We start from the raw sequence: 24,716 nt of genomic DNA on the forward strand, positions 1-24,716 counted from the left end.
GTCCGCAACTTTCCACTATGTGAGTTAGGACAACAGGTATTCTCAGAAAGTGAAGAAAATAATGTCAAAAAGAATAAAAAAAACTTTAAAAAGTAAAATTCGTTTAATAAGGCCACTTCTTGTCAGTCTTTAAGCCGTAGATGCCATTTCTGGAAAAGGTATAATTTTAAATAGACATTTATTAAAAATAGACGATGTATTATTTTCAAAATAATAGATTTGAGGAGGCGCGCCTGTGACCACGAAACATACAACACTACTAACACTACACTACGTGTTTTATTAGGCGAAAGTTTGTAAGTATATTTGTTACTTCTTCACACTCAAACGGCTGGGCCAATCTTTATGAAATTTGATATAGAGGTAGGTGATACCTTGGATTTACCACAAGTTATTTATGTATATCGAGAAAGTAGGAGTTTCTCAAAGGGTTTCGTCAAAAGTCTGATAGTCAATGGCGCTTTATAAAGTAGATGGCGTTACATTGTATGCACGGTAGCGCCATCTAAGTCAAATCATAAGTATTTTTTTATTTTTACACGCTTTATTATTATCTAGCTTCGGTCCGGGGCTTCGCTCCCGTGGGAATTTCGGGTTAAAGAACTTTATTCTCATTAAGACACAAAGCCACTTACATGAGAATTAATTTTAGGGTAACAATAATGTTCGAAACACTTAATAAAGAACAGATCACTAAACAATTAATAAAAACAAAAAATAAATGAATATTTTGTAACTTTAAATTTGAGTAACTACTTATAAATTTAAAACAATTATTTTGTTACAATTATAGATTTAAAATATGCTGGGCTAATTTACTTTTAAAAGCACCAAGAGATTTGGCACTTTTTATATCCGATGGTAGTTTGTTAAAAATCTGTGCTCCCTCAAACGTAAACATTCGCTTGCCGTACTTTGTGCGAACTTTGGGTAGAACAAGGTAACTAGCCCGTCGTGTGAGTCGCTTAGTCACGTGTTTTGTTTGTGTGAGTGTGATCGAGGTGTGGATGGTCTTGTTTAATACTTTACGTACGAGTATGCATGTGTGGTATTTATACAATTGTTGGAGAGTCATAAGTTTGGTTTCTTTATAGACTTTAGTACAAGAGCTAAGGTATGGATAATGAAATAACAATTTTATAATTTTATTTTGTGCAATTTGTAATTTAGCAAGTCTAGTCTTTGAAGCGGAACCCCATATTTCAATCTGATAAATAAGATGTGATTTTACCATAGCATTATAGATAGATAATCGTAATTTTCGAGGGAAACAACGAACAACTCCGCGTAATGAAGCCATTAATGCTGATAGCTTTTTTTTTAAATAATCTATTTGAAATTGCCATGTCAGTTGGTTATCTATCCTCAATCCCAGGTATTTTTCATTAGATTTTTCATTTAAGGGGATATTATTAATAGTTAATTTATTGTATAGTGGGATTTGTTTATTTTTAGCTTTGAAAATAATATATGAGGTTTTGGATATATTTATCGTGAGAAGATTTGTCTGAAGCCAGCTAAAAAGAACGTCAAGATCTTGTTGAACACGTGGAATTATTTCAGTTATCTTAGGGCCGAAGTAAAATAAGCATGTATCATCTGCGTATAGAGTAAGATGACCTTGTAGCCCTAAATCTTGTACATCATTGATATAAACGAGAAAGAGTAATGGACCCAAGATCGATCCCTGAGGGATTCCGTATGTAACCGGAAGTGGTGTACTTTCGTATTCATTAATTTTGACGATTTGACTGCGATCCCTAAGGTAAGACTCGAACATTTTGAGGGCAATGCCTGTTATACCGATTCGTTGAAGTTTTTTCAGTAAAATTTCATGACTAACTGTGTCAAAAGCCTTCTTAAAATCAATGAAAACACCAAGTACTATATTTTTTCCATCTATATTGCTTTTGATTTTTGTGACTAAGTCTACTGTAGCTGCTAATGTATTACTTTTGGGTCTAAAGCCAAATTGACGGTCCGAAATTATTTCATGTGAATCTAAATGTTCTATTAGGCGTTTGTAAAGAACTTTTTCTAATATTTTTGACAATACTGGCAGGACAGAGATCGGTCTATAGTTTCCGGGATCGGCTTTGGAGCCTGATTTGTGTATTGGAGTAACTTTGGCTGTTTTCATTGATTCGGGAAAGTATCCTATGATTAGCAGATCGTTAAGGCAGGCGGTCAGTTTATCGACTATTAGAGGTTTTAGGCATTTTAGTGCTTTGGTACTAATTCCATCGATACCAGTGCTAGTGTTAGAATCCAAACTGTCGATGATTTCAGATATTTCTTCAACAGTACAAGGTGTTAAAGTTGTGAGCCCATTGATGTTTGTTGTTGATTGTGTGTGTATATTTGTTTGATTTTGGTGTAAGTTTTTTGAGATAATTTCATTTGCCAGTAGTGAACCAATTGTGGAGAAGTATTCATTAAATGTATTACAAATTTCTAATGGCTCGACAATAGTTTTATTTTTGATTGAAAGTTTTGGGGGAGCACAGTTCTGTTTAATTTCATTTTTAGCAAGATGATTTATAAGTTTCCACGTCTTCTTCGGCTTTCCATCACATTTTCTAAATTCGTTGTAGTAATATTCTGCCTTTTTGTTTTTAATCTCAGCAGCCACAGAGTCGTTTTTTGTATTATAAGCTTCTTGCAGAATTTTGTTCTTTGGATCTTTTTTTAAGTTCGCCCAAAGCACATTTCTCGCGTTAATTTCTTGTAAAATACTACTTTGTATCCAGTCATCTTGGGGTAGGTTTAGTGTTTTGATTTTTGTATCTTTGCTTTGGTTGATGCTTTCTTTAATCTTTGTTTCAAGTTGAGCAAAACTTATCTTATCTCTATCAATAATAGTATTTTCCATAAATTTGTATAGTTTATCATAGTTTAGCCCTTTATAAACAACACGTTGCTTTGGAAGAGGTTTATACCTTTTGAGTTCAAAATGTATCTGTTTATGGTCGGTCAGTGGTGATTCTATGATAGTAAAATTGTAAGTATTATTTTTAAGATTAGAACTGATATGATCAATGATAGATTGTTTTGTTGTTGTTTCTCTTGTACAGTACTGAGTTTTTATTTTATTTAGAATTTTGTAGCCTGATTCTTTTAGTGTATCTAGATATGGCTTTCGTTTCTTTTTTGTCCTATTTTCTTTTTCAACTGTCTTCTCTTTCAATAAGTTGATGTTAAAGTCTCCAAAGAGTAGACCTCTTTTTCGTGATTGTAACTGTATATCGAGTGCATCCAGAAAATCGTTTATATTAGTATCACCAGGATAATACACCAAACCAATCTCCAGTGCCAGTTTCTCTAACTTAATCCATAAATAGTTATTACCGCCAGAGTACAGCGATTCAATTACGCAATGCTTCAAATCATTGTGAATAAAAGCAGAAACTCCACCTCCAGTTTTGTCTGTTCTAATATTGTAATGATGAGTATAACTAGGAATTTGGTATTTAAGGGCATGCTCTTCATTTTTAAACCATGTTTCAGTGAGCAAGACTACATGTACTGTATGGGTCATTATCCGTAGTATGCATTGTAATTCATCGAATCTTCCTTTAGCACTTATACTCCGGGCATTCATGTAGAAGAAATTTATACCAGACTTAGAGGTAAGGATATCAGTGTACTTGTTAACAATGGAAAAGTTGTTACTAGGTGTGTTCGTAGTGATTGTTGATTTTGATTGAGATGATTTTAGTTTTTTGACTCGGGTTTAGTTATTTGAGGAATTCCTTTTACATATTTTATTATCAGATCTTTCTCACCATCTTCATGACGCTTAGTTAGTTCGTCCTTTAGATTGCGCATTAGTTTTTGTTGCGCGGGCGTTTGGTCAGAATATATTCTGATGCCATCAGGCAGATTGAGTTTAGTTCGCAAGAGTCTAAGCGGAATGTCATTGTTTTCGAAGCAAATTTTCATTCGGCGATTTTTGGTCGGAGTATATTTTCCTAAACGAAAAATATTAGTGGGTTGAGGTATAGAGTATTCAGTAGTTGCATTTGTAAGAATACGCATGACTTCAGCTTCGTCTCTCGTTAAACGTTCTTTGTTGTCTTTAGTTTTCTGTTCCGGAACTCCCACAACTATAATATTTCTCTGTCTGTTATTACGCTCTTGGATTTCTCGGAGTATTTCTTCATTAGAAATCATTCTTGACATATTCGTTGGAGAGGACGTAGATGGTAAGGTTGATTTAATTTTATCTAGCTCGGCTTTAATTGCGAATACTTCTCCTTCACCTAAGACGAGTTTCTTATCCAACTCAGTAATTTGGGACTCAAGATGCCCTTGCTTTGATGCTAAGTTTGATATAGTCGATTTGACATCATTAATATGAACTTTTAAATCTTGAATTGAAGCTACGGTTTTCTCATGTGTTGAGTTTATTTCTTTGATTTCATTTTTTATATCAGTGAAACCTTCACGTAGTGTATCGGTATTTTGTTCGTGACAGCTTATAAAGTTCTGCAGAAGAGAAGATATATTTGATATTTCAGTTCGAAGATTTGATATTTCTTTTTTGCAATCGCAGCGATCATCGGGTTGCTTTCTTTTACGAAATGTAATTTGTTGGTCCATCTGATCAGGATTCATTTTAGACAAATCGGGTTGTGATCCTCCACCAGTAGTTGTTCTAGTCGGTGATCTCAGTAGGCTCATGGTCTATAATTTTTTAATGCAAAACTATGCGTGTGATCTTCGACTATCCTAGTAGCGATTTATTTTTTTCCTACCTCACAATGGATTGTCAGCGTGTGCATCGATTGAGACAAAAAATGTCACCTTCTTTTTCTTGCGTGGAGATGTGCGCCCCTCTCTCACAGTTAGCGGTAATCACTTCACGGCAAAGAAATAGCGTAAGTCTCTTGACACACTTCCGCGAGAATAACTATAATTGTAACTGTGTTAAGAATTGAAATTAAGGAGCAAAGAAAATATATTTTTAAGTTTAACAAAATACACGTCTGCTCTGAACTAAGTGCGAACGGCGAATCTTTCGGGATAAAAAGTACCCTATGTGTAATTCCATTTTATATTCTACTCGTGTACCTACCAAATTTCATAAGAATCCGTGTAGATTTTGCGTGAAAGATTAACAAACATTCATACACAAATACGACCACAAACTTTCGCATTTATAATGTTAGTACGATAATATAAAATATCCTTACCCTCGCTTGTAAAAATTCCCGTTGCCCATGTTGAGGGCTGACCCCGAGCACTGCACTTCAAGGGCTTGTTTCATATCGTCGCAGGAATATCCGACGAGGTGGTTTTTGCGAACGGTCGCGGCAAAAAGCTCGTATGCACGGCAGTGAGAGTCGATGCAGTCACAACCTTATGAAAAAAAAAACTGGTTACACGGCGGGAGTGCCGGCAGAAGTGAAAACTTGATAAAATGTTGTGCATTTTTGACGTCTTACGAATTTTCGATCGCCACTTGTCCTGGCGCGAGTTTAACATATTTTTACCCATCACAAAAAGTGCACAACGCCGTTTAAACTTCAAAAATACATTTCTGACTACATTAAAATAAAATGCGTTTAGGGTTTTCAATAATTAAATACAATAACGAAATGTCACTTTAATTTATGCGTTTTGTTTCGGTCTCATTAAAGTTTAAGTAGCAGGTTATAAATTATTTAAATCCTAAAAGATTTTTAATATTGATGTGAAAATAACTTACGTATCTAATAACTCAAGACAGAAGGTCCCTTAACTAGGGACTAAATAAATTAACCGACTTGGTATTACATGGATCTCACAACTTTTTACGGTAGAAAAACTGAGTGAGACTTGGGTTTTTTACAGCATGTTTTTGATGGCATCCGTTTTGTTTCGGTTTCATTAAAGTTTAAGTAGCAGGTTAGTTTATTTGACAGATAAAACTAGTCTGCTAGATAAAAATGACTTAACTCTAGCCCTATCCATATCCATTTTTTGGCAAAAACATTTTTCAACGCTATCTACTAACGTTAAGTTACATACAAGCTATCAGATATTAAGCTTTCAATCTATACTATTATTATAAAGAGGTAAGCGTTTGTGAGTTTGCATGTTTGAGGCGGTTAATGTCCGAAACTACCGAACCGATTTCAAAAATTCTTTCACCATTAAGAAAGGTACATTATCCAAGATTGCTATAGGCTATATTTTATCTCAAAATTCCCACGGGAGCGAAGCCCCGAGCAATATCGTATAATTTTGTTGAAAATAAATATTAGCTCAAATTATCACTATCATTAGGTACATAGTATAACAAGGTCGCTTTCCGCTGTCTGTTCCTATGTATCCTAAGATCTTTAAAAGTACAGAACAGATTTTGATTCGGGTTTTTAAATAAATGGTGTGATGTCTGATTCCTCACATGGTTTATAAGTGTATAATTGATGAAGGTTATATACCCGAGCGAAGCCGGCGCGGGTCGCTAATACTCAATATTTTTATTGCATACCATAAAGTTGATATGGTGTTACAGATTATATAAAAAAGCACATGTTTATGGACCCCGGCAGGCACAGCAACATGCATAAGAGGGCGAGGCTGCGAGAGCGCGACCTGCGCTCAAAATAAATTTTTATAAGTAAATTACGGATTCAATTCAATTTAAATTCATAGATCTAACAGTAAAAAAAATATTATTATATTATTACTATTTAAAATATCTGTTTAATGTATAAACTTTAGGTATATGTATAAGTATAAAGTCAATCTGATTATAATTTATCAATAATAATTTAATTTTCATATCTGTTTATGAAAATTAAATTAAACTTACACAAATTATATTTAAGTAATTAAATATAATTTGTTAATAATAGTGTAATTTTTATATTTATTTATATTTACATTTTTATCTTCGAGACAATCGTCAATACTATTATACTATAATAAGCTTTATTTATACCTTTAATTTTTTTTCTTACTTCATTTTCATACCTGGCTGAATCTTCCCGCCGTTGGGATAGAAGTCAGCGTGGGCGACCTTCTGGTACAGCCCGAGCGCGTCGCCGTTGGTGTGAATGGCCTCCACGTACTGGCCCGCGACGGAGATCGTGTCGCGCGCCTCCTTCCCGTCCCACAGGGGCCCCGCAGGATCTAACACTACCAAAAATTCTAATTCATTTGACGACCTCCGTGGCGTAATTGTCACCACGCCTGTCCGCTATCTGAAGGTCCTAGGTTAGATTACAGCACAGGCAAATCTAATAATAATAATTTAATAAATATATTGAGACAAATAACACAGATTGAGATAGCCCCAAAGTAAGTTCGAGACTTCTGTTATGGGATGCTATGGGTTATATAACAAATACATATATAGATAAACATCCAAGACCTGGGCCTATCAGAAAAAGATCATTTTCCATCATGACCCGACCGGGGATTGAACCCGGGACCTCGGTTCAGTGGCAAGAACTTTACCACCGCGCCACCGAGGTCGTCCTCTGTAATTGTACCTGTCACAAAGATTTATTTGCGGTCCCTGGTGTGTTTTGCCATCAGACCCGCGATACAAGCTTAGTGCATGGTGTGGGTGGGCCGTTCAGGGTTGTTAATTTATTATTATTTATTCTTTTAAAGTACAGGTATGGCAACACTTAAGTCACTGTCATGTAAAGCAGAGACATGACAGCAGCGTTCGCGCCAGAGCCGCCATTTCTGTTCTGTGTTTGTATCTAAGTTATGCCTAAATTGAAAATTTTAAACCACAATAAATCCACCAGACATTTTCTAAGTAGAACTGCAAGTTATCAACTAATATTACAGTGATTATGTTCTATCTGTGATATGAATTCTGCTAATGTCCCCAAAATTGTATTAGTATCACACTTAAAAGAACTTTAAGTACATTTATCTACAGACTAACTATCTATGTTTAATACTAATACACAGATTATTAATAATTTATATTAACATTAAAGAAGTCCGATGTGTCATAAATCCTTCGTTAAAGAGTGCTTGGCCGAAATAACAGCGTAAATAATTTGTGGCGGCGAAGTTTAAATTTGGCTTGTCATTGCTATGGAGGTGAGGCCGGATGGCGGTAAATGGGTGCCCTTTGATTCGTTTAAAATTATTGTTTCTAATTTCACTTATATATTATAAATTGGCCTAAACTTACAATGCGCAATTATTATCTAGTCTAATTTTTCTTCACTTTTACAATTTAGCCTTGTAATTGTTAGCTACAATTTTAGAATCTCTATTGTAAAATCGTTTGGAATTTATATTTTTAGACATAAAAGCTTAATAATATTCGAGAGAATATTCTAATATCAAATGTATGTATGTAATAATAATTTCGAAATGTATTACAATAGGTTAAAAACTCATGTCGGACAGCAGGGGGCGCAGGCAATTTAAAAAAACACAGATAACAAACCTAACTGTGTCCGTTATGTCAGTATTGTGAACACACCAAGCCGTCAAACTATGCCTACAAAAGTTAAGATGGTTAGGTTTGGATATGTGTCCAAAAAGTTAGGTTAGGTTGGGAAAAGCCTATACTTAGTTAGGTACTGCATGACGATAGGAAATTAAGATTAATTATTGCACAATAAAGATTAGGCGTTATACTTTTGCACTTAATTATTTAGTGAGAAACATAATTAAACCATTATGAATATTAGAAGTAATAAATTATTTGGACTACTGAATAATTTGGGAAGTAAATGAATGGCGGTAAAATGTTAGGGGAATCAAAAATAGGCTATACTAAATTAAGAATAATAAAAATGTACGAAAAAAATAAGCAAAAAGTTTGTGTACCAACCTAAATTAGTAATACAAAAAATTAGGGGAACCAATAGAGAACCGCGGGACGTCCATTTTTCCCTCCTCCCGAACGTCCAAGGTCGATAATTGTATTCTTCCAACTACCTGATGCAAATAAAATTACCTGTGACACGAGCCGGCTTCCCTCCAGTAATTTTTCCAGCTTTACCGACGACATGGGCCCCCAGACTGAACCCAACTAAGTGCACTTTGTTCCAATCCCCTCCAGAAGTTTCAATGAGCCAAGTCAAAAATTCTGCTAGGCTTCTACCGACGCGCGGCACGGCGCTCATTGCTATTGTATACAATTTTCCAGCTTTTTTTGTCCAATCTAATATGATTACATTGACATCGTGAGCTTCAAGGAAGGCATCTCTAACCAAAACATTGATTTCGGAGTGCCTATCGCTCATCCAGCCGTGGACAATGACGACTAGAGGTTTTTTTGCATCGTAGTTTGAATTTGAGGCAGTACTGGCATTTTCGATTTCGATTACTTGAGGATTAACTGGATTGGATCTGTAAAGCATTTTGTTTGCAATCTACATTCGTGCTGTTTGTATTTGTAAGTTTTACAGAGTTTTAAAGAGTGGTGTTATAAGTTTAACGTGTCTGTCTGTGTATCTGTCTGTGCCATCGTAGCTCCCAAATGGATGAACCGATTTTCGTTTAGTTCTTTGTGTGTCATAGATAATTTTATCCCAAGTGTCCTTAGCCATGTTTCATAAAAATCGGTTCAGCCGTTCAAAAGTTGTAGCGAAATGAATATTGAAATTCGGATAAACGAATTGACAAATAAAAATTTTATACGTAAGTACTTAATGCAAATATATTTTGTAGTTTTCTAAAATAATTATAATTATTAAAGATATGTTAACAACTAGAGGTCGCTACCGGCACACTAGCGCCACCATTACATTTTAATGAATATCTTTAATTAACAGCGAAAACTAAAAAGAAAATTATTTTATTATGTAGGCTGCACCAATCCGAACACTATCGCCGAACTTTGACAGATGCCGACACGAACGCATGAACTATGAATTGCGTAGTTTGTGTAATCCGCCAAAGTATGGCGAGCTGTCCGCGGTGTGGAGCCGGCATGGATACTATTTAGTTTTACAGCCGCGCGCGGGGCCCTTCAATCTATGGTTAACACAAAATCTTGTCACAATCATGAAATTAGTTGATAGGTAGCATGGATGAGTACCTACTAATTCCATGGTAGGTATGTAGGTACTCGTATCTACTAATATATTACGCAAAGCTCAGCGCAGATGGCGTTACTGGTACAACAAAGGTAAACAAACATTGCCAATGGAGGCAAAAAGCGCCAATTTTCAATATTCTTGTAGATTTGCGACCAAAAATACCTTCTACGTAATCGTGGTGCGAGTTTAAAGGAAAAAGGAAGGATTTAGTGGATTATCCTGAAAATAATAACACTATTTTAGGTTATGTTCTGAATTATTTGGTCAACTATGGTCATAAACTAATATATAAACTTGATTTTGACTAAAGATTTTACCTGTATGAAGTCCATATTTTAATAAGTCTTCATGTGTGAAGTCTTCCGAACTTCTTTTCGCCCGTTTACTGGCTTGAAAATTTTACAACGTGAGGCGTATCCCATAGCTTTCAAAGTTTTTTTTATCTTATGGAAAACTATTTTACCCAATATTCCGGCACCCGAATATGCTACAGTGTTGTATATTTTCACAAACGAATGCTTACATAATGACAGGATTAATAAAGTACTCTAAAATAAAAGGCGGCAAAGCTTTTGTGTACCTAACTTACAGTGTACTCTGGCGAGATAAATGTGCGGTAATACTCCCTATTCCTATATTGTGACTAGATTTTGGTACTCACTCGTACCTACTAATTCCATGGTCATAAATTTGCGACAAGAATTTTGGCGGCTACCTACTGTCTTTTTTTTTGTATAATGTAGCAAAGAACTATGTCCAATGGCAAACTTATAATAAAATAAATTGATAAAAATGTGATTTTGTCCTGATGGTGGCGCCACTTGGCGCTAGTGTGAAGGTTAAATTGGCCCAGTCTTGACTTGAAACTGTTTCAATATAATAAAGTGCTATACAATCCTACTAATATTATAAATGCGAAAGATTGTGAGGATGTATGTTACTCTTTTACGCAAAATCTATTGGACGAATTGTTGTGAAATTTAATACACGGGTAGAATATAACCTAGAATAACACAGGGTACTTTTTAGCCCGAAATTCCCACGGGAGCGGGCCGGGGCGCGGCGAGTTTATATATAGTTAGTAGTTAGTATTTACATCAACATTTAAAGAGCGAATTCTAATATTAAGTTTTGTTTGTTACCCCTTCACGCTCTATCTACTCAACCAATCTTCTTGAAACTTTGCATACATGTAGTTTGAAGTATGTTGACGGACATAGGGTACCTTGCATCCCGGAAAAATAACTGCTACTGTGGAAAATCACGCGAAGCTAGTCTTTGCATAATTACCTAGTGAACAGCAAGTAAACGTTTGGTGAAGCCGTTCCGTTTGCGGCTGGTATAGGAGCCTGGAGGTCCACAAGACTCGGCATCCGATTGCCGTCAGGAAACCATATGTACCGGCTCTCTCCCTTCACATACTGGCTGTTGTCCACGTCCGTCCTTCGCGTCACGCTCTCATCGGCTGCAAGAAACGAGCGACTAAAAGTATGATAGGCTGCGTTCGAACGAGCGGGATTAATACGTCGCGTTAAAACCGCGTTGACGAATTAAAACTTTGCGTTCATACGTACCTAACATTCAAATTTGTTAGGGCTCATATACAACAAGTTTAATGTCTCGATCGCGAAGAATTTCGACTTGACACAATAAATAAGCATTAAGTTATATCTGGTAGCCGCAAACATGCCAGCATCTAGTCTGTAGGTATCGACTTAAAAATAAAAGAATTTGATTAAAAATGTGAATGTGGCGCAGGTTTGCGGGTTAGCGCCCTCTTAAGCCAATTTTTCGGAACAGGGAAATACAAATAGAATTATTTTTCTAAATATCAATAAATATATATGAAGCTAGAAAAGAAAAAAAAACCAGCTGACGTCACGTTTATTTTCGTCGAAAAGCAGGTAAAAGCAAAGGAACGAAGTAGTCATGCTATAAATAATAGAAATCAAGTAAATTGACAATAATCGTGTTTCATCATGATTGTATTTCAACATATTGTTTTTCGATTTTAAAACTCCTCGTAAATAATTCCGCTCGTCCGAACATGGCCTTAGATTACTGCTATCTAGACTTTCCATTTCATTGGACGTCGGTCGATAGAAAGAGAAGCAGGTAGGTACACCAATGACCAATGAAAAGATATAGTAAGTCTGTGTTAACGACCTTACTTTTCTAAAAAATTGGGTTCGTTTAAAATTATCATTATCGTCGAAGAGATGATAATGATAAGACAATCAAGACAGATCCCGACGCGAATGAACGAATATGGCGTAAAAATTAAATGTACTTAATTGATAAGGTACATATGAATTAGTGCAATATTAAGTGAATTGCACAAATTGTGTTAATTTTTGATTTGATTAGTTTTTATTTCAATTGTTACATGATTATTATATACATCAATCAAAACGTGGAATTAATTATATATTTTATTTATTAAAAATCGCTGGATATTTGCTATTTACGTTCATTGATTTCATCTTCGCCATCATATTCTTTATCGTCCGCTTCGCTTTTTTCCGTGGGTTGGGGAACATTCGGTTTGAGTATAGAAGTACGTTCTTCAGCATAAACTACGCGGATCAGGTTTACATCGTCCGGTGACAGTTTGGTGGGGTGACCCATCTGTAACGTGCGGTGCCACAGGTGGTCCTGTAAAAGAAACATGTTGAAGCGACATTATGGCTCCCTGGGGCTCGGATGAAAAGTTATAAAAGCCACAACACTGGCTCCCTCACCCTTCAAACCAAAACAATAATGCAAGCCCTGCTGTTTAGTGAGTGATAAGAGTTTGTTTACCTTATCCATGTCCTAGATCAATCTGACAACGATCGTTTTCCATCATTTCCTGACCGAGGATCGGACATGTAGCTGTCCGACGTATAACTACCTGTACAGGTTCCACAGTGTAAGTGGTGAGACAGCCCGGACACAGGAAGTTGGCGGGCGCGTGCGTCACGCTGGTGAAGTCGTAGGGGATACTCTTCAGCCACGCCGCTTCCGGTGCCTTCTCTAAGTATAGCTCTTCACCTGTAACGAGAGCCCTACTTCAAATGTCTACGAATCTACATAAAGTGTATTGCTAATGCCTGAGCGTCACGTGTATTACTTTGATAAAAGGCAGCCGGTTGTAAAATCACAAATCTTCAACATGTTTATCGTTATTTCTTACGCTGACTCCGCGGCGTCGCCGATCCGAAAGTAACCAAGAACATGAGAGGCCGAAAGAAGTACCAAGGGTTTCAAGAGCCGCTCACCTTTCTGCACATTCTTCCAGTGTATCTTGACGTAGTTGTCGCGGTCGTAGCGGTTGGACATCATGGGCAGCCCCAGGATCCTCATCATCATCATCAGCGCGTGCGACGAGTGCCCAGGGTCTTCGCAACGCGCTATCGATGATAACTTTAGCACCTAGAATAAAATCCACGTGCAAATTCTTATTATCATGCTTTGTATTCAGTTGTTCCTATTCTTCCTCTTCTTTGCGTGTCGATGGCAAATCAACGCTCTATGTGCTACCTAAATATATTCTTTCCAGAACCGAGCCTCTTTGATGGCTTCATCGGAAGCTGCCATCAAGTCAGCCCGAGTACAGGTATTTGGACACTCGGGACAAGCAAGATGAGCCATCGATTGTGGGGAGATCCCTTTTCTAAGGCGCAATTAAATGCCACGACTAGTGGAATACTAAGTACACTTACTTGGATGCCCTCCTGAAAGCCCAAGTTGGGCCAATCAGCGCCCTCCTCCTCAAAAACGATCATGTTTCTCGCTTTTAGAACGTCATCATCATCAGCCTCTTGGAACACAACTTCAGTAGGCTCAGTCTCGATTATCCGCATTGCTCGCAACACAGTTTCAAAGTCTTGAGATTTTTCTGCGAACCAAAAACAAGAAACGTGATACGTGACGCTGGTACACTGTCATGCTAGCTCCACACTGTCGCTGAACTCAGACATCCTCAGACACACGTATTAGTGCTTTTATTTACCGCAATGAAAATCAAGCAATGTATAATACCGTATCCGCCGAAGTTTGGCGAACTGTTCGACGAGCAGGAGCAGGGAGCATGCGTCAAATTTACTAGTGTGTATGCGATTGTTGCCACTAGATGACATGTCAGAAGACTTTTACTGATTGAAATAAAATCTGATACCAGTGAATTAATAATGATAATTACACTGTCCGACAATGTATCTTTGACAACCTCGGTGGCGCAGTGGTAAAGTCCGAGAGGTCCCGGGTTCGATCCCCGGTCGGGTCATGATGGAAAATGATCTTTTTCTGATTGGCCCGGGTCTTGGATGTTTATCTATATATGTATATGTTATAGAATATAGTATCGTTGAGTTAGTATCCCATAACACAAGTCTCGAACTTACTTTGGGGCTAGCTCAATCTGTGTGATTTGTTCTAATATTTATTGACTATCTTTTGTATATATGTCCCTTTCTGTCGGTCAGTTGGCAGGTCAACAACAACAGTCTTTGTTTACATGTAGGCGTTTACTGGCACCTATCGCAACATATTGTCCTTCGAGCCGGATACACAATAAACCTGTTATTCATAAGCATACTTTATGCCAGAGTATTTTTATCACTATCGCACTTTACAATATTGGATTGGCATTGATGCAACGAGACAAAGCGTAACATCAGCGTATGGTACAGTCTACAGCACGTCAAGTTATCCTGCATGAACCTCGGTAATAGCGGCGAGTTTGTAATTAATTTTCGTTGGTAGATGTTCTGTTGACTGTGCCTATGCTTTAAGTTTTGTATGAGATTAACATGAAAAGTTAAATAAAAGCTTGTAAAAACTCACTCAGTTTCGGGTTGACCTTGTAAACAACAATCGCCATTGGCCACACTTTGGACCTATAGTATTCTCTGTTCGCCGCCGTTAATCCAGACGAGTCCGGATCACCATCGCCTTGCTGGATGTTAAAAAAAAAATCTAGGAGTCGTATTTATGAGCATACAACTTTGTACATAGTTGCACGCTTGTACATAGTCAGTATTATCGCTAGCTCTCCTATAAAATAATTCGCCGATTGTGTGTGGGAGTCGTATGTATGTACATAGTTGTACACTCATATATACACGCGACTCCTACACACTATCGGCGAATTTTGACAACTGCCGATGCTAATCTTACAAAAAGGTAAAAAATATTATATTCTTCACATATATTCTTCACAGGCATTAGGCCATCGTAGTAATAGATAGTGGCTGAAATCTCCTTTTATTTTTACGTGTACGTTAGACTGCTCTTTCACGGGTTGTAAGCTTGTTAAATAACTAACTAGGTACATTAGAATCATGGGGATATTGGAACATTCTAAATTAATATTGCAAATGTTATAATTGTGTGTGATTTTTTATTCCATTAACTATATTAAGGAAATTGCACTAATAATTCTATATTATCATTCTGAGTTTTTAGCCTTTAGTTTTTTTCTTGCAGGCATATTTCTATAAGATATATGTTTTGTGTAACCCACAGATTTACAATGTTTTTATATCTGTGGAATATCCCTTATCGAACTATGACTGCAAGTTATTTAGTTTAACTAATTATATAGATGAGCAGATCAGCTAACATTGTCTGCGAGCTTATATAGTTTTATGTGACTACACTGTGTCTTTTTCTTCTGATGTATGATACTTATTTTTTATTGCATGGAATAAATAATCAGTTATCTACGCTGAAACCGTACACGATTAACAAAAAGTTCGCAAAACTGGTTTGCGAAGTTTAGTGTTATTTTTTTATTAATGCCATAAAAAAATAACAGATTCAAGTGTCAATGTCAAATGAAATGTAATTTTGTCTTTGTTTTTGTTTAGCTCGTAGTTCGCTAAAGTAAAAGTTTCGCTCTTGTATATTGGATGGGATGTTTGCATGGCTGTTGCAAAATAAAGCTTTATTATTATAAAACACAAAAGAGCCATTGAGGCCCAAATACGCTGACAAGAAAGTGGTTAGGTTGTTGCAAGAATAGTGTTCAAATGCCGGACACATTAGCAGCTTGTCGAGTCTGTCTGGCGGTGGACGTGCGGTTGTTAACAATCGCCGGTTCGCTACAGCTAGTATATGAGAAGATCACCAACAATGCAGTTAGTATTATCACTAGCTATCCTATAATATAATGCTATTTATGCACAAAAGTAAGTTTTAAGAAGCAGTTTAAGAACATAATTAACTTGTTTTGGAAAATTTCAGTTACACGCTGACGGGAAGCCCGTGGTGGCGTGTTATATCTGCCACGCTCAGCTCGACAAGTGCCGCAAGTTGATGCTGACTTCTGAACAGGCAGAAAATGTGCTGGATGCCATATTGCACAGACATTCCGAGGTTGCGAGTCCTATTATTTTGAATTACCACAATTTTTTTAAAAAAGGAACCTTATGTGAAAAGAAGATTTATAGAGTTTGTATAACACTTCTTTAAGTAATTGTGTAACTTGTTAGTAAACTGTAAACTTTGACAAAAGTTCTTTAATCAAAGATAACCTTTATCTTTGATTAAAGACATTTACCTATTTCTATAAATCTCATTTAGGGTTGTATCATGGCATAAGGTCTTATCAGGGAGACCTGATGTGGTGTGGTATCTACTTTAATATCAGAACAACTACTATGAAACATGATACACTTAGCATGACATTGCGTCCACACATTCTACCTTTATTAAAGATGTGTATGCGAAAATGTATGGGAAAAGAGACAGCATGTGGAAAAATTAGAAGTTCCGATTCCTTACACCTGTGGTTCTATAGTCCATACACTTTATAAAGTCATTTACAGATATTATATTATATTATATATATATATTATATTCGCTGATGCTCAAGGAGACACAAAATAAGTTTTATTAAAGGTTGGCTGGAAAAGATTGCTGAGCAATAAGTCGCCTTTGCTCCATATGTAGGTACATACCTTTAATAAATCTCTATTCTTTGTGTACCTAATGTGTTTATGGGCAATAAATTTCATATGTTATTATTATTATTGTTAAGAAAAGCAGTTGTGCATCTGCGAAATTGTTATTTGTCAAATTTAGTATATTGTTATCATTTAAGCAATGAAATTGAAATGTAAAATGCGAATGCTTACAGATAACTAAAGAGTCAATAGGCATCATAGACCGCGAGGCTCACGGTCTGTGCGGGTCGCTGCTGCACTGCGGAGCTGTACATTACAATAGTGACCTACCATACCCCATAGTGGTCAAAACTGAACTGGACTCAGATGCCAGTACCGAGTCAGTAAGAATTAAGGTGGAATCTGATAAAGGTATGTGTTCTATGATATACAGGGTTACTGGTATCTAACGCATAATCTTCCAAAGGCGCATAAGGTACATAGAGATGTAACATTTTTTGTTCTACGACTTTTGTCTAAAAATAATACAAAAATATTGTTTTTTTTTTAGTTTTAAAGTCGTGTCTATAAAACCATAACTCTATATTCGATTCCGCGACATAACGCTACTGTACGGTCTCATGTTGCGCGGCTATTACATACAGTTAAGATGTGTAGAATCGCAAATTAGATTGTATTTTTTTATATGAAAAAAGAAACTACGAGTCACGAAAAGTCTTAGAATAAAAGTTGCTCATTTCGATGTACCCAAGTAGTCTTTAGGAGGTTATGCATTTGATACCAGTAGATGAAGTTTTGCGTTTGATGTATAGATATGACTGCTTATGTGGTGTGACATGTATATTGTGGGTTTGGAACCACAAGCCATCCCGAATAGGAATTCCATATCCATTAATCTATATCTCCTGAGAGTACATGAATGAGACGCACACGACGAAAGTAGGATGGTGAAGAGGCTGCGCTCAGCAGTGGGTAGAAAAAGGCTGAAATGTCATCACAGACAAATAGCCGAGGCAGATAAGTAACAATAGCATTTTCAAGGAAGGATGACAGGAAGCCTACGTGGCAAAATCACGACTGAATCTTCAAAATTTTAAGGTTATATTTCACGCTGGCTGAACCCTGGATTCGCGGCATCACAGCCCCGAAAGTAACGGTACGATGACTGCTTCTATAATTTTGAAGAGAACATGAACATGTTTGCAGATCCTCTGCCGATATGCAATATTGATGATATGAAATGGGACTCGGATTTAGAAGACCCTATAACTCTATTGCAGCCGTATGACATAGATATAGAAACAACAGAGCACGCAGAACAAGGAGCAGGTATGTCGTCTACTCTGTGTAGTGGAATGCTTTATTGCGCTACTGATAATACTGTATCAGGGGCATCGTGGCGTAATATCTATAAAGATAGGTTTAGATGGAGACTATTTTCAGCCGCCTTAATTACGGCGTCTAAAAAAGGCTCCGTATTAACACTTTCGGCGCCATTTTTAGTTAATATATAAAAATAAATATTTAAATAGGCGCGGGGACAGCGAGAGACACGGGCGGAGGTCACTGGCGCCAAAAAATAAGCGCGTGTTCTATTCCGTGCCAGCGCTGGCATGCCGCGAAAAAATGGCGCCGAAATTTTTTATACGGTGCCTTTTTTAGGCGCCGTAATTTAGGCGGCTGAAAATAGTCTCCGTCTAAACCTACCTTAATATCGTGTATCCCTCACAAATATGTCGTATATGTGTGTATGTACACTGTATCAGGGGCATCGTATTGGTCTTCACAAATTAAACCGAGTCGACACGCTAAGAAGTAGAGTGGGTTTTGGCCTGGTATCCACTCTAATTTTGTTTTATGACTAAATGCCTCCAAAATGCTGCACATTCACAGCACATAAGTATGACCAGACCACTGTATACTAGTATGCGATATAGGCAAACTATGTAGGGTACAAATGTCTGGCTATGCCGCTCCCGGCCCTGGCAGAAGGCAAACCCAAGAAATGCTGGCTTGATGTCGTCAAGGATGATATGCGTGACAATGGTCCGACAACTAGGGATGCCGACGTGCGAAGTGGACAAGAAAAAGTCGGATAGCGCACTCTGGGCGTCGGAGCTAAAGAAAACGCTCAGATAAGAGAGAAACTAATATGTGATACCGAACTATGCAATTGTTTAAATATATATAAACATCAACAGATTCTGCGTCGGGATCTTGCAAAGGAAAACCAACGAAAAAAGGTACAAATACAAAGAGACAGTGCAAGTCTCGTAACTCAAACATTCGCAGTGCTCGGGGACCCTACGAGTGTGACATGTGTCAGAGAAGGTTCAAGAACAGTGAACCGTTGAAAATGCATTATAGAACTCATACTGGTGAGAAACCGTACCAATGTGATGTTTGTAATTATCGTTTTAGCGTAAAGAATAATTTGATGAGACACATGAAAACTCACACCGGTGAGAAACCATATCTATGTGACATCTGTCAACGTGGATTCAGCCGCAAGAACCATCTAGTGGGACACGCGCGAACTCACGCAAGCGAGAAACGTAGTACTTTGTATAGTTGTGAAGTATGTGCACGTAGCCTTAGTAGCAAGAGTAATTTAGTGGAACACATGAAGACCCACACCGGTGAGAATCCGTTCCAATGTGACGTTTGTCTACGTCGATTCAGTCGGAAATGTAATTTGGAAGAACACATGGCAACTCACACTAGTGAGAAACCGTTTCAATGTAATTTGTGTCAGCAAAATTTCGGTCATAAAAATGCTTTAAATCGACACTTCCGGATTCACACCGGTGAGAAACCTTACGGATGTGGTGTCTGTCAACGTCGGTTTAGGGTGAGGAGGCATTTGGTGGATCACTCGAGAACTCACGCTAGTTAGAAACTTTCTCTGTGAGATTTCTCACAAGGCATTTGTTAAAAGATCAGAAAAATGTGATGCGTTCCTATCATTCCGAGAAAATTGACCGAGAAATTCACTTGGTGATAGCTAAGGTTATAAAATAAATCACATCTTTTACGTAATTAAATAAATTGTAGTAATTATTAATTTAATAAAAAGTTAAGATCTAAAATTACAGAATTTATTTAATTAAGTAAAAGATATGATTTATTTATAATGTATGAAAATAAATAAATGTATTTCTTTGTTAAAAGCACTGACTGCAGTGATCTATGTGCAATTTAATTTGATTAGTTAATTCATAAAACAAAATATATCAATTAATCGTCATTTAATCTAAAACTGTCATATTATTGTTACTTTATTTTTTAGTATTAGTGTCTGTGGCAATTCAAATAACGTTTCCTATGTCTAAGCATACTCGAGTAGAACACTGAAAAATTCACTGGATTAAAACAATTATATGTTACAATTTAATTATAAGAATATTTTATTTCAATAAATAATAATTGATTTATAATTTATTTTATTTTATCCTCAAATTCAAATTATTTCATTTATTTATTTATTTTAAAACACACTAGCAGCTCATTAAGCTGACGCGTGCGTGTCTTGAAGTTTGGAGATTTTATTCAGTCTGTTCTTAAAACTGTTGACTGAAGTGACAACATTCTCATTGAGTTTGTTCCAGTCTCGAACTACACGAATACGAATCATTAATTCAGAAATCAGACCTACATAAGCATTTTCACGTTTTTTTTTTCGAATCTTATATGGTAGCAAGCTCTTGTCCACAACTTCGTGAGTAAAAACTCGTTTCCCGTGGGAATTTTAGGAAATCCCTTCTTAGTGCTCCCCTACCTAGGAAGCTACACACCAAATTTCAGCTGTCTACGCCCAGTAGTTTCGGCGCTGTGCGTTGTCTGTCAGTCAGTCACACAGCAACGCAAGAGTTTTGTAAATATAGATTTAAAGCTACATGGATTTTTTGGTCTTGTTGCTTTCTGTCTTTATTACCTGCCGTCTCGAAGGGACGCTGCGCTGACCCAAACCGCCGCACTCCTTGAAGTAGTTTACGTTGATGTAGTTACGATCTTTTCCACTCAGCACTGACTGATTGATGTTTTCACTCTGAAATATTACACACTAGCTTTTGCCCGCGACTTCGCCTGCATGAGTTATTCTGCGAAAGCGAAACACAAACATTCACCCCCCCCATTATAGTAAATTGGGGGTTGAAATGTATTCTATGTTTGAACGGGAGCCTTTAACTATATGCATACCAAATTTCATCAAAATTGCCCAGCCGTGAACAGACAGATAGATTTCGCATTTATAATAAGTATGGATGTGTAACGAGGGAGGAAAGTAATCGATTTTGGAAGATATCCTAATTTGAAGATGTCTTAGCTCCCGCGGGAGTCAACTTCGTGAGTAAAAACTCGTTTCCCGTGGGAATTTTAGGAAATCCCTACCTAGTGCTCCCCTACCTAGGAAGCTACACACCAAATTTCATCCCTTACGGTTACGGGTTAGACAGAGCCAAGAGATGCGAAACTCAAGGCTACGTTTGTTGTGATGGATTTTGTAAGAAAAAAACTATTGCATGAACCTAATATACGTACCTTTTCTTGAAATTTCTTCAACAAATCTTGACTATTGACAATAGGTTCTGAAAATAAAATGGAGGTTATACTAAGGATAACATTTTGAAAAAATTGTTTGTTTTTTTACAAAAGCAAAAAGAAGTTTTATTTGTCTGCCTGTCTGTGTACGTGGCACCGTAGCTCATCAACGGGTGAACCGATTTGGATGTGGCTTTTTTTTATTTAATAACAAATTTTTATGCGGTGGTTCTCAGATATGTTCGATCAAAACCGGTTCAGCCGTTCAAAAGTTGAAAGTCGGGGGTTTTTCAATTTGTCTAACAAATAAACCTGTTATTGAATATATAAAAAAACTCTTTATTTACCGGATTTCTGAATACTGGCTTTCAACATTTCCACAACCATCCTGCTAATATCCTTCTCGTTCACACATTTGTATCCGATGGTCATGTCCTAGAATAGAAACGAATAATGCACAACGCAAAAACGTACGACGACACAAGATGTTTATGTGCTTAGGGCTCTGGAGACCACAAAACATGCAAACACGTAGCGCGTCACTAACGTCCACGTGCTGTCTCTTTACTCATTACTCGACGTGTACGCGTCGTGTAAAAAAATGGATATCGTGTGGACTCATTTTTCTAGATGTTTTATGTTTCATGGTAGACCCCCAGACAATCGAGGTTCAGTTGTGATCCAGCTGAAGTGAATTTTATTTTGTATGTATAAAATGGTACCTACCTGGTATAGTTTATGATTTTTTTTTAAACCATGGTTCCCTGCCATTTTGTCAATTTTTTATTAGCGGGATTGGGAGCCCTGTATCTACTGTTGAAGAGGACTTACGACAACCGTTCTGTTAAAATCGTAACTCCTCGGCGGACAGAGCTTCTCCCTGTTGGGGTTGTGGATGTAGAGCACGCGCTGGCTGTCCGCGGTGTGGTTCGCGGGCATGTTGAAGAACTTCACGCACACCTCGCTCTGGATCTTCCTGAACGTTCCAATCATCACGTCCTGGGAGTGGGGGTCTAGGAGTAGGGGTGCAAACTTATATTGATTATAATAAATCTATAGCTACACATAATATAGGTAATGATGAATTGGGAGTGTTTAGGTTTAGAATAAGTTCACGTCAAAAACTATGTAACGAATTTTTTGTGTGGTAATCGTTGGAGAGTGACATAGGTTAATTTTTTTGTCACAGGCGGAGCCGCGAGCAATAGATAGTAATCCTCACTAATATTATAAATGCGAAATTAAGTTATTTTGTTTGTTACCTCTTCACGCTCTATCCAATCTTATTGATTTGAAATTTTGCATACTTGTATGGGTAACAATTTGAGATTCGTGTGTTATGTTACCATTTTAAATTTTAACGGTTCTTTGTTGACTACGAAACACTAAATTCAAAATGTATATAAGCGCTTTGTATTTTTTTTAGGTAGGTACATCAGTTCTCAATATTTAGCTAAACAAGTATTTTACAAAAATGTCATTTTTGAGACAAGCCTTTATTGTCATCAGAGGGATCTTGTTGCATCCTGCGCATGACAAAAACATCGTGTCCGTGCGTTAAACCGTTGAGGAGTTCCCTCGTCGGGAGCCGATATCGAGTGCTCCATCAGGCCACGCTTATCATAATAATGTATTGTCATGGAAACTTAAGCGACGTGGGAAATTTCAATTCTGTAGTTCAACTGGAAGTAGGAGAAATCTAACTTGCAAGATTTGATTACAGACAGCGGGACCGATGAAACTATGGTCGTCCAAATCAAAAGGGACCTTACGGCGCCCGGCACTTACGCCATTATTGCCGTTGTTTTATATTCGAACAACGGCAATAAAGTTCTAAGTGCCAGCCGCCATAAGGTCCCTTTTGGTCGGCCACAAATAAAAGCTTACAAAAATAAACCTACGTACCATAATGCTTGGGATTTATCGAATAATGTACAATTCCTTTTGGCCACAGAGTACATGTCGCAAGCTCGAATAATAAAAATATTACAGAAATTAATAACATAACTTGTTTATAACGGAGCTCGCGAAAAGTTACTGTTCTCAGATGTAAGTAGTCAAAAGCAAGTTGATTTTTTACTTCGGGTTCTGTATAATACATTTTTATTTTGTTCCAATTTGATTAATTGGTTAAAAATCAAAATCAAATCATTTATTCAGAAATTAGGCCTTCACAGGCACTTATTCACGTCACATTCTAAATTAAATGATATTTACCGAAGCTACAAACTACTAGCAGTTAGAAGCAGGCCTATTGGTTATGGTCTCGCATTATACAGAAACCTCTAACGCTGTGACCGTAACCTGCACCTGCGTTGCATTGCTAAGCTATGGCGAATGATTGATATAGCTACGAAAGGTCTTCGAAAGATCATACTACGCATCGCAATTTATCGCGATATAGTTATTGGGGCGCTGCCATGAAACACAAAACTCCTAGCACGATGCGAGATAAAGAGACAGCATGTAACGTGTTAGGTGTTTTCAAATCTTGTGGTATATATACATTCTATGTATAATAATGCTATTTCTTTCATCTGTAGTCGGACATGTCTTCATAATGTGACATTCATATTGTTTTAGGTTTATTCATCGATGGTGTAATAAACAGGGTGACTTTTTATATATTGACAATATTTTCGACCTCATTCCATGATACTGAACAATTCTTTGTACAGGAGCAACCCCGAAATCAGCTGTTCCATACAAAATCGAATACCTAACTTAAAGTAAATAGCTCAGCCGATTTCTTTTCGCGATATGACACGAAAAGTTATTCAGTGTCATAGACTAGAGTATGTAGACAAAATATTGTGAATATAGACCTAAATATTAGGTCAAAATCAAAACCGAAGACGGGACCCTAAAAATTTATCGCCCGTCAAATCGTAAAACCAAATCGAGTTATATTTCCTTTAATATAAACCATTTATGATTGAATTCAACTTTTTAGATTATTTATGTAATAATAAGAATTAGGTAAAACTATTTTCTATTGTGTTATTGCTAACACTGGTGTCAGATTTTTTTCAGGTCGTCTAAAAGCGTTTTTGCCACTAGATCCTAACTAATATTAGGTACAAATGCGAAAGGAAGTTTGTTACTCTTCAGACTCTATGTACTCAACCAATCTTCCGAAAAAATTAACGCGGGAAAAGCTAGTAGCATATAAATTATTGAAGTCGAAGCAGGTTTCCTCACGATGTTTTCCTTTACTAATAATTTTCTCCAGGAATAGAATTTCTTGCTGGAAAAGTGGCAGTCACTTTGA

At 36.9% G+C, this 24,716-nt stretch overlaps 2 protein-coding genes across 4 annotated transcripts; one reads left to right on the forward strand and one right to left on the reverse strand.

Annotated features, from left to right (window-relative positions):
* Nucleotides 1-84: 84 nt before the first annotated feature.
* Nucleotides 85-23,508, reverse strand: LOC128682283 (uncharacterized). 3 transcript variants are annotated; one of them, XM_053766914.1, is made up of 15 exons: nucleotides 23,351-23,508; nucleotides 22,277-22,458; nucleotides 21,793-21,880; nucleotides 21,446-21,492; nucleotides 20,838-20,951; nucleotides 14,841-14,952; nucleotides 13,718-13,893; nucleotides 13,274-13,427; nucleotides 12,907-13,046; nucleotides 12,482-12,668; nucleotides 11,304-11,478; nucleotides 8,927-9,321; nucleotides 6,964-7,128; nucleotides 5,196-5,361; nucleotides 85-149 (listed from the first exon to the last, which is right to left on the reverse strand). In XM_053766914.1, the coding sequence occupies exons 1-15, from the start codon at nucleotides 23,448-23,450 to the stop codon at nucleotides 104-106; spliced, it is 2,247 nt and encodes a 748-aa protein (XP_053622889.1). In that variant the 5' UTR covers nucleotides 23,451-23,508; the 3' UTR covers nucleotides 85-103. The 3 variants fall into 3 exon arrangements, with proteins under 3 accessions (XP_053622889.1, XP_053622888.1, XP_053622890.1); XM_053766913.1 differs by having other exon boundaries at nucleotides 6,964-7,140; XM_053766915.1 differs by lacking the exon at nucleotides 20,838-20,951 and having other exon boundaries at nucleotides 6,964-7,140.
* Nucleotides 15,854-20,340, forward strand: LOC128682294 (zinc finger protein 84-like). The gene is made up of 5 exons (XM_053766935.2): nucleotides 15,854-16,135; nucleotides 16,242-16,373; nucleotides 17,137-17,314; nucleotides 18,110-18,232; nucleotides 19,105-20,340. Exons 1-5 carry the CDS (start codon nucleotides 16,028-16,030, stop codon nucleotides 19,797-19,799), a joined length of 1,236 nt encoding a protein of 411 aa, XP_053622910.1. The 5' UTR covers nucleotides 15,854-16,027; the 3' UTR covers nucleotides 19,800-20,340.
* Nucleotides 23,509-24,716: the final 1,208 nt, after the last annotated feature.

This window comes from Plodia interpunctella, chromosome 29, assembly GCF_027563975.2.
Source record: "Plodia interpunctella isolate USDA-ARS_2022_Savannah chromosome 29, ilPloInte3.2, whole genome shotgun sequence".
Taxonomy (NCBI): domain Eukaryota; kingdom Metazoa; phylum Arthropoda; class Insecta; order Lepidoptera; family Pyralidae; genus Plodia; species Plodia interpunctella.

Excerpts from the sequence above, each read along its gene's own strand:
- LOC128682283 (XM_053766913.1), bottom strand. The coding sequence starts at position 23,450 with ATGTTATTAATTTCTGTAATATTTTTATTATTCGAGCTTGCGACATGT. Across the intron at positions 13,894-14,840 it reads CAAGGTCAACCCGAAACTGA|AAAAATCTCAAGACTTTGAA; the intron begins GTGAGTTTTTAC and ends TTTGGTTCGCAG. Across the intron at positions 13,428-13,717 it reads GCTTTCAGGAGGGCATCCAA|GTGCTAAAGTTATCATCGAT; the intron begins GTAAGTGTACTT and ends ATTTTATTCTAG.
- LOC128682294 (XM_053766935.2), top strand. The coding sequence starts at position 16,028 with ATGCCGGACACATTAGCAGCTTGTCGAGTCTGTCTGGCGGTGGACGTG. Across the intron at positions 17,315-18,109 it reads TAAGGTGGAATCTGATAAAG|ATCCTCTGCCGATATGCAAT; the intron begins GTATGTGTTCTA and ends ACATGTTTGCAG. Across the intron at positions 18,233-19,104 it reads GCACGCAGAACAAGGAGCAG|ATTCTGCGTCGGGATCTTGC; the intron begins GTATGTCGTCTA and ends AAACATCAACAG.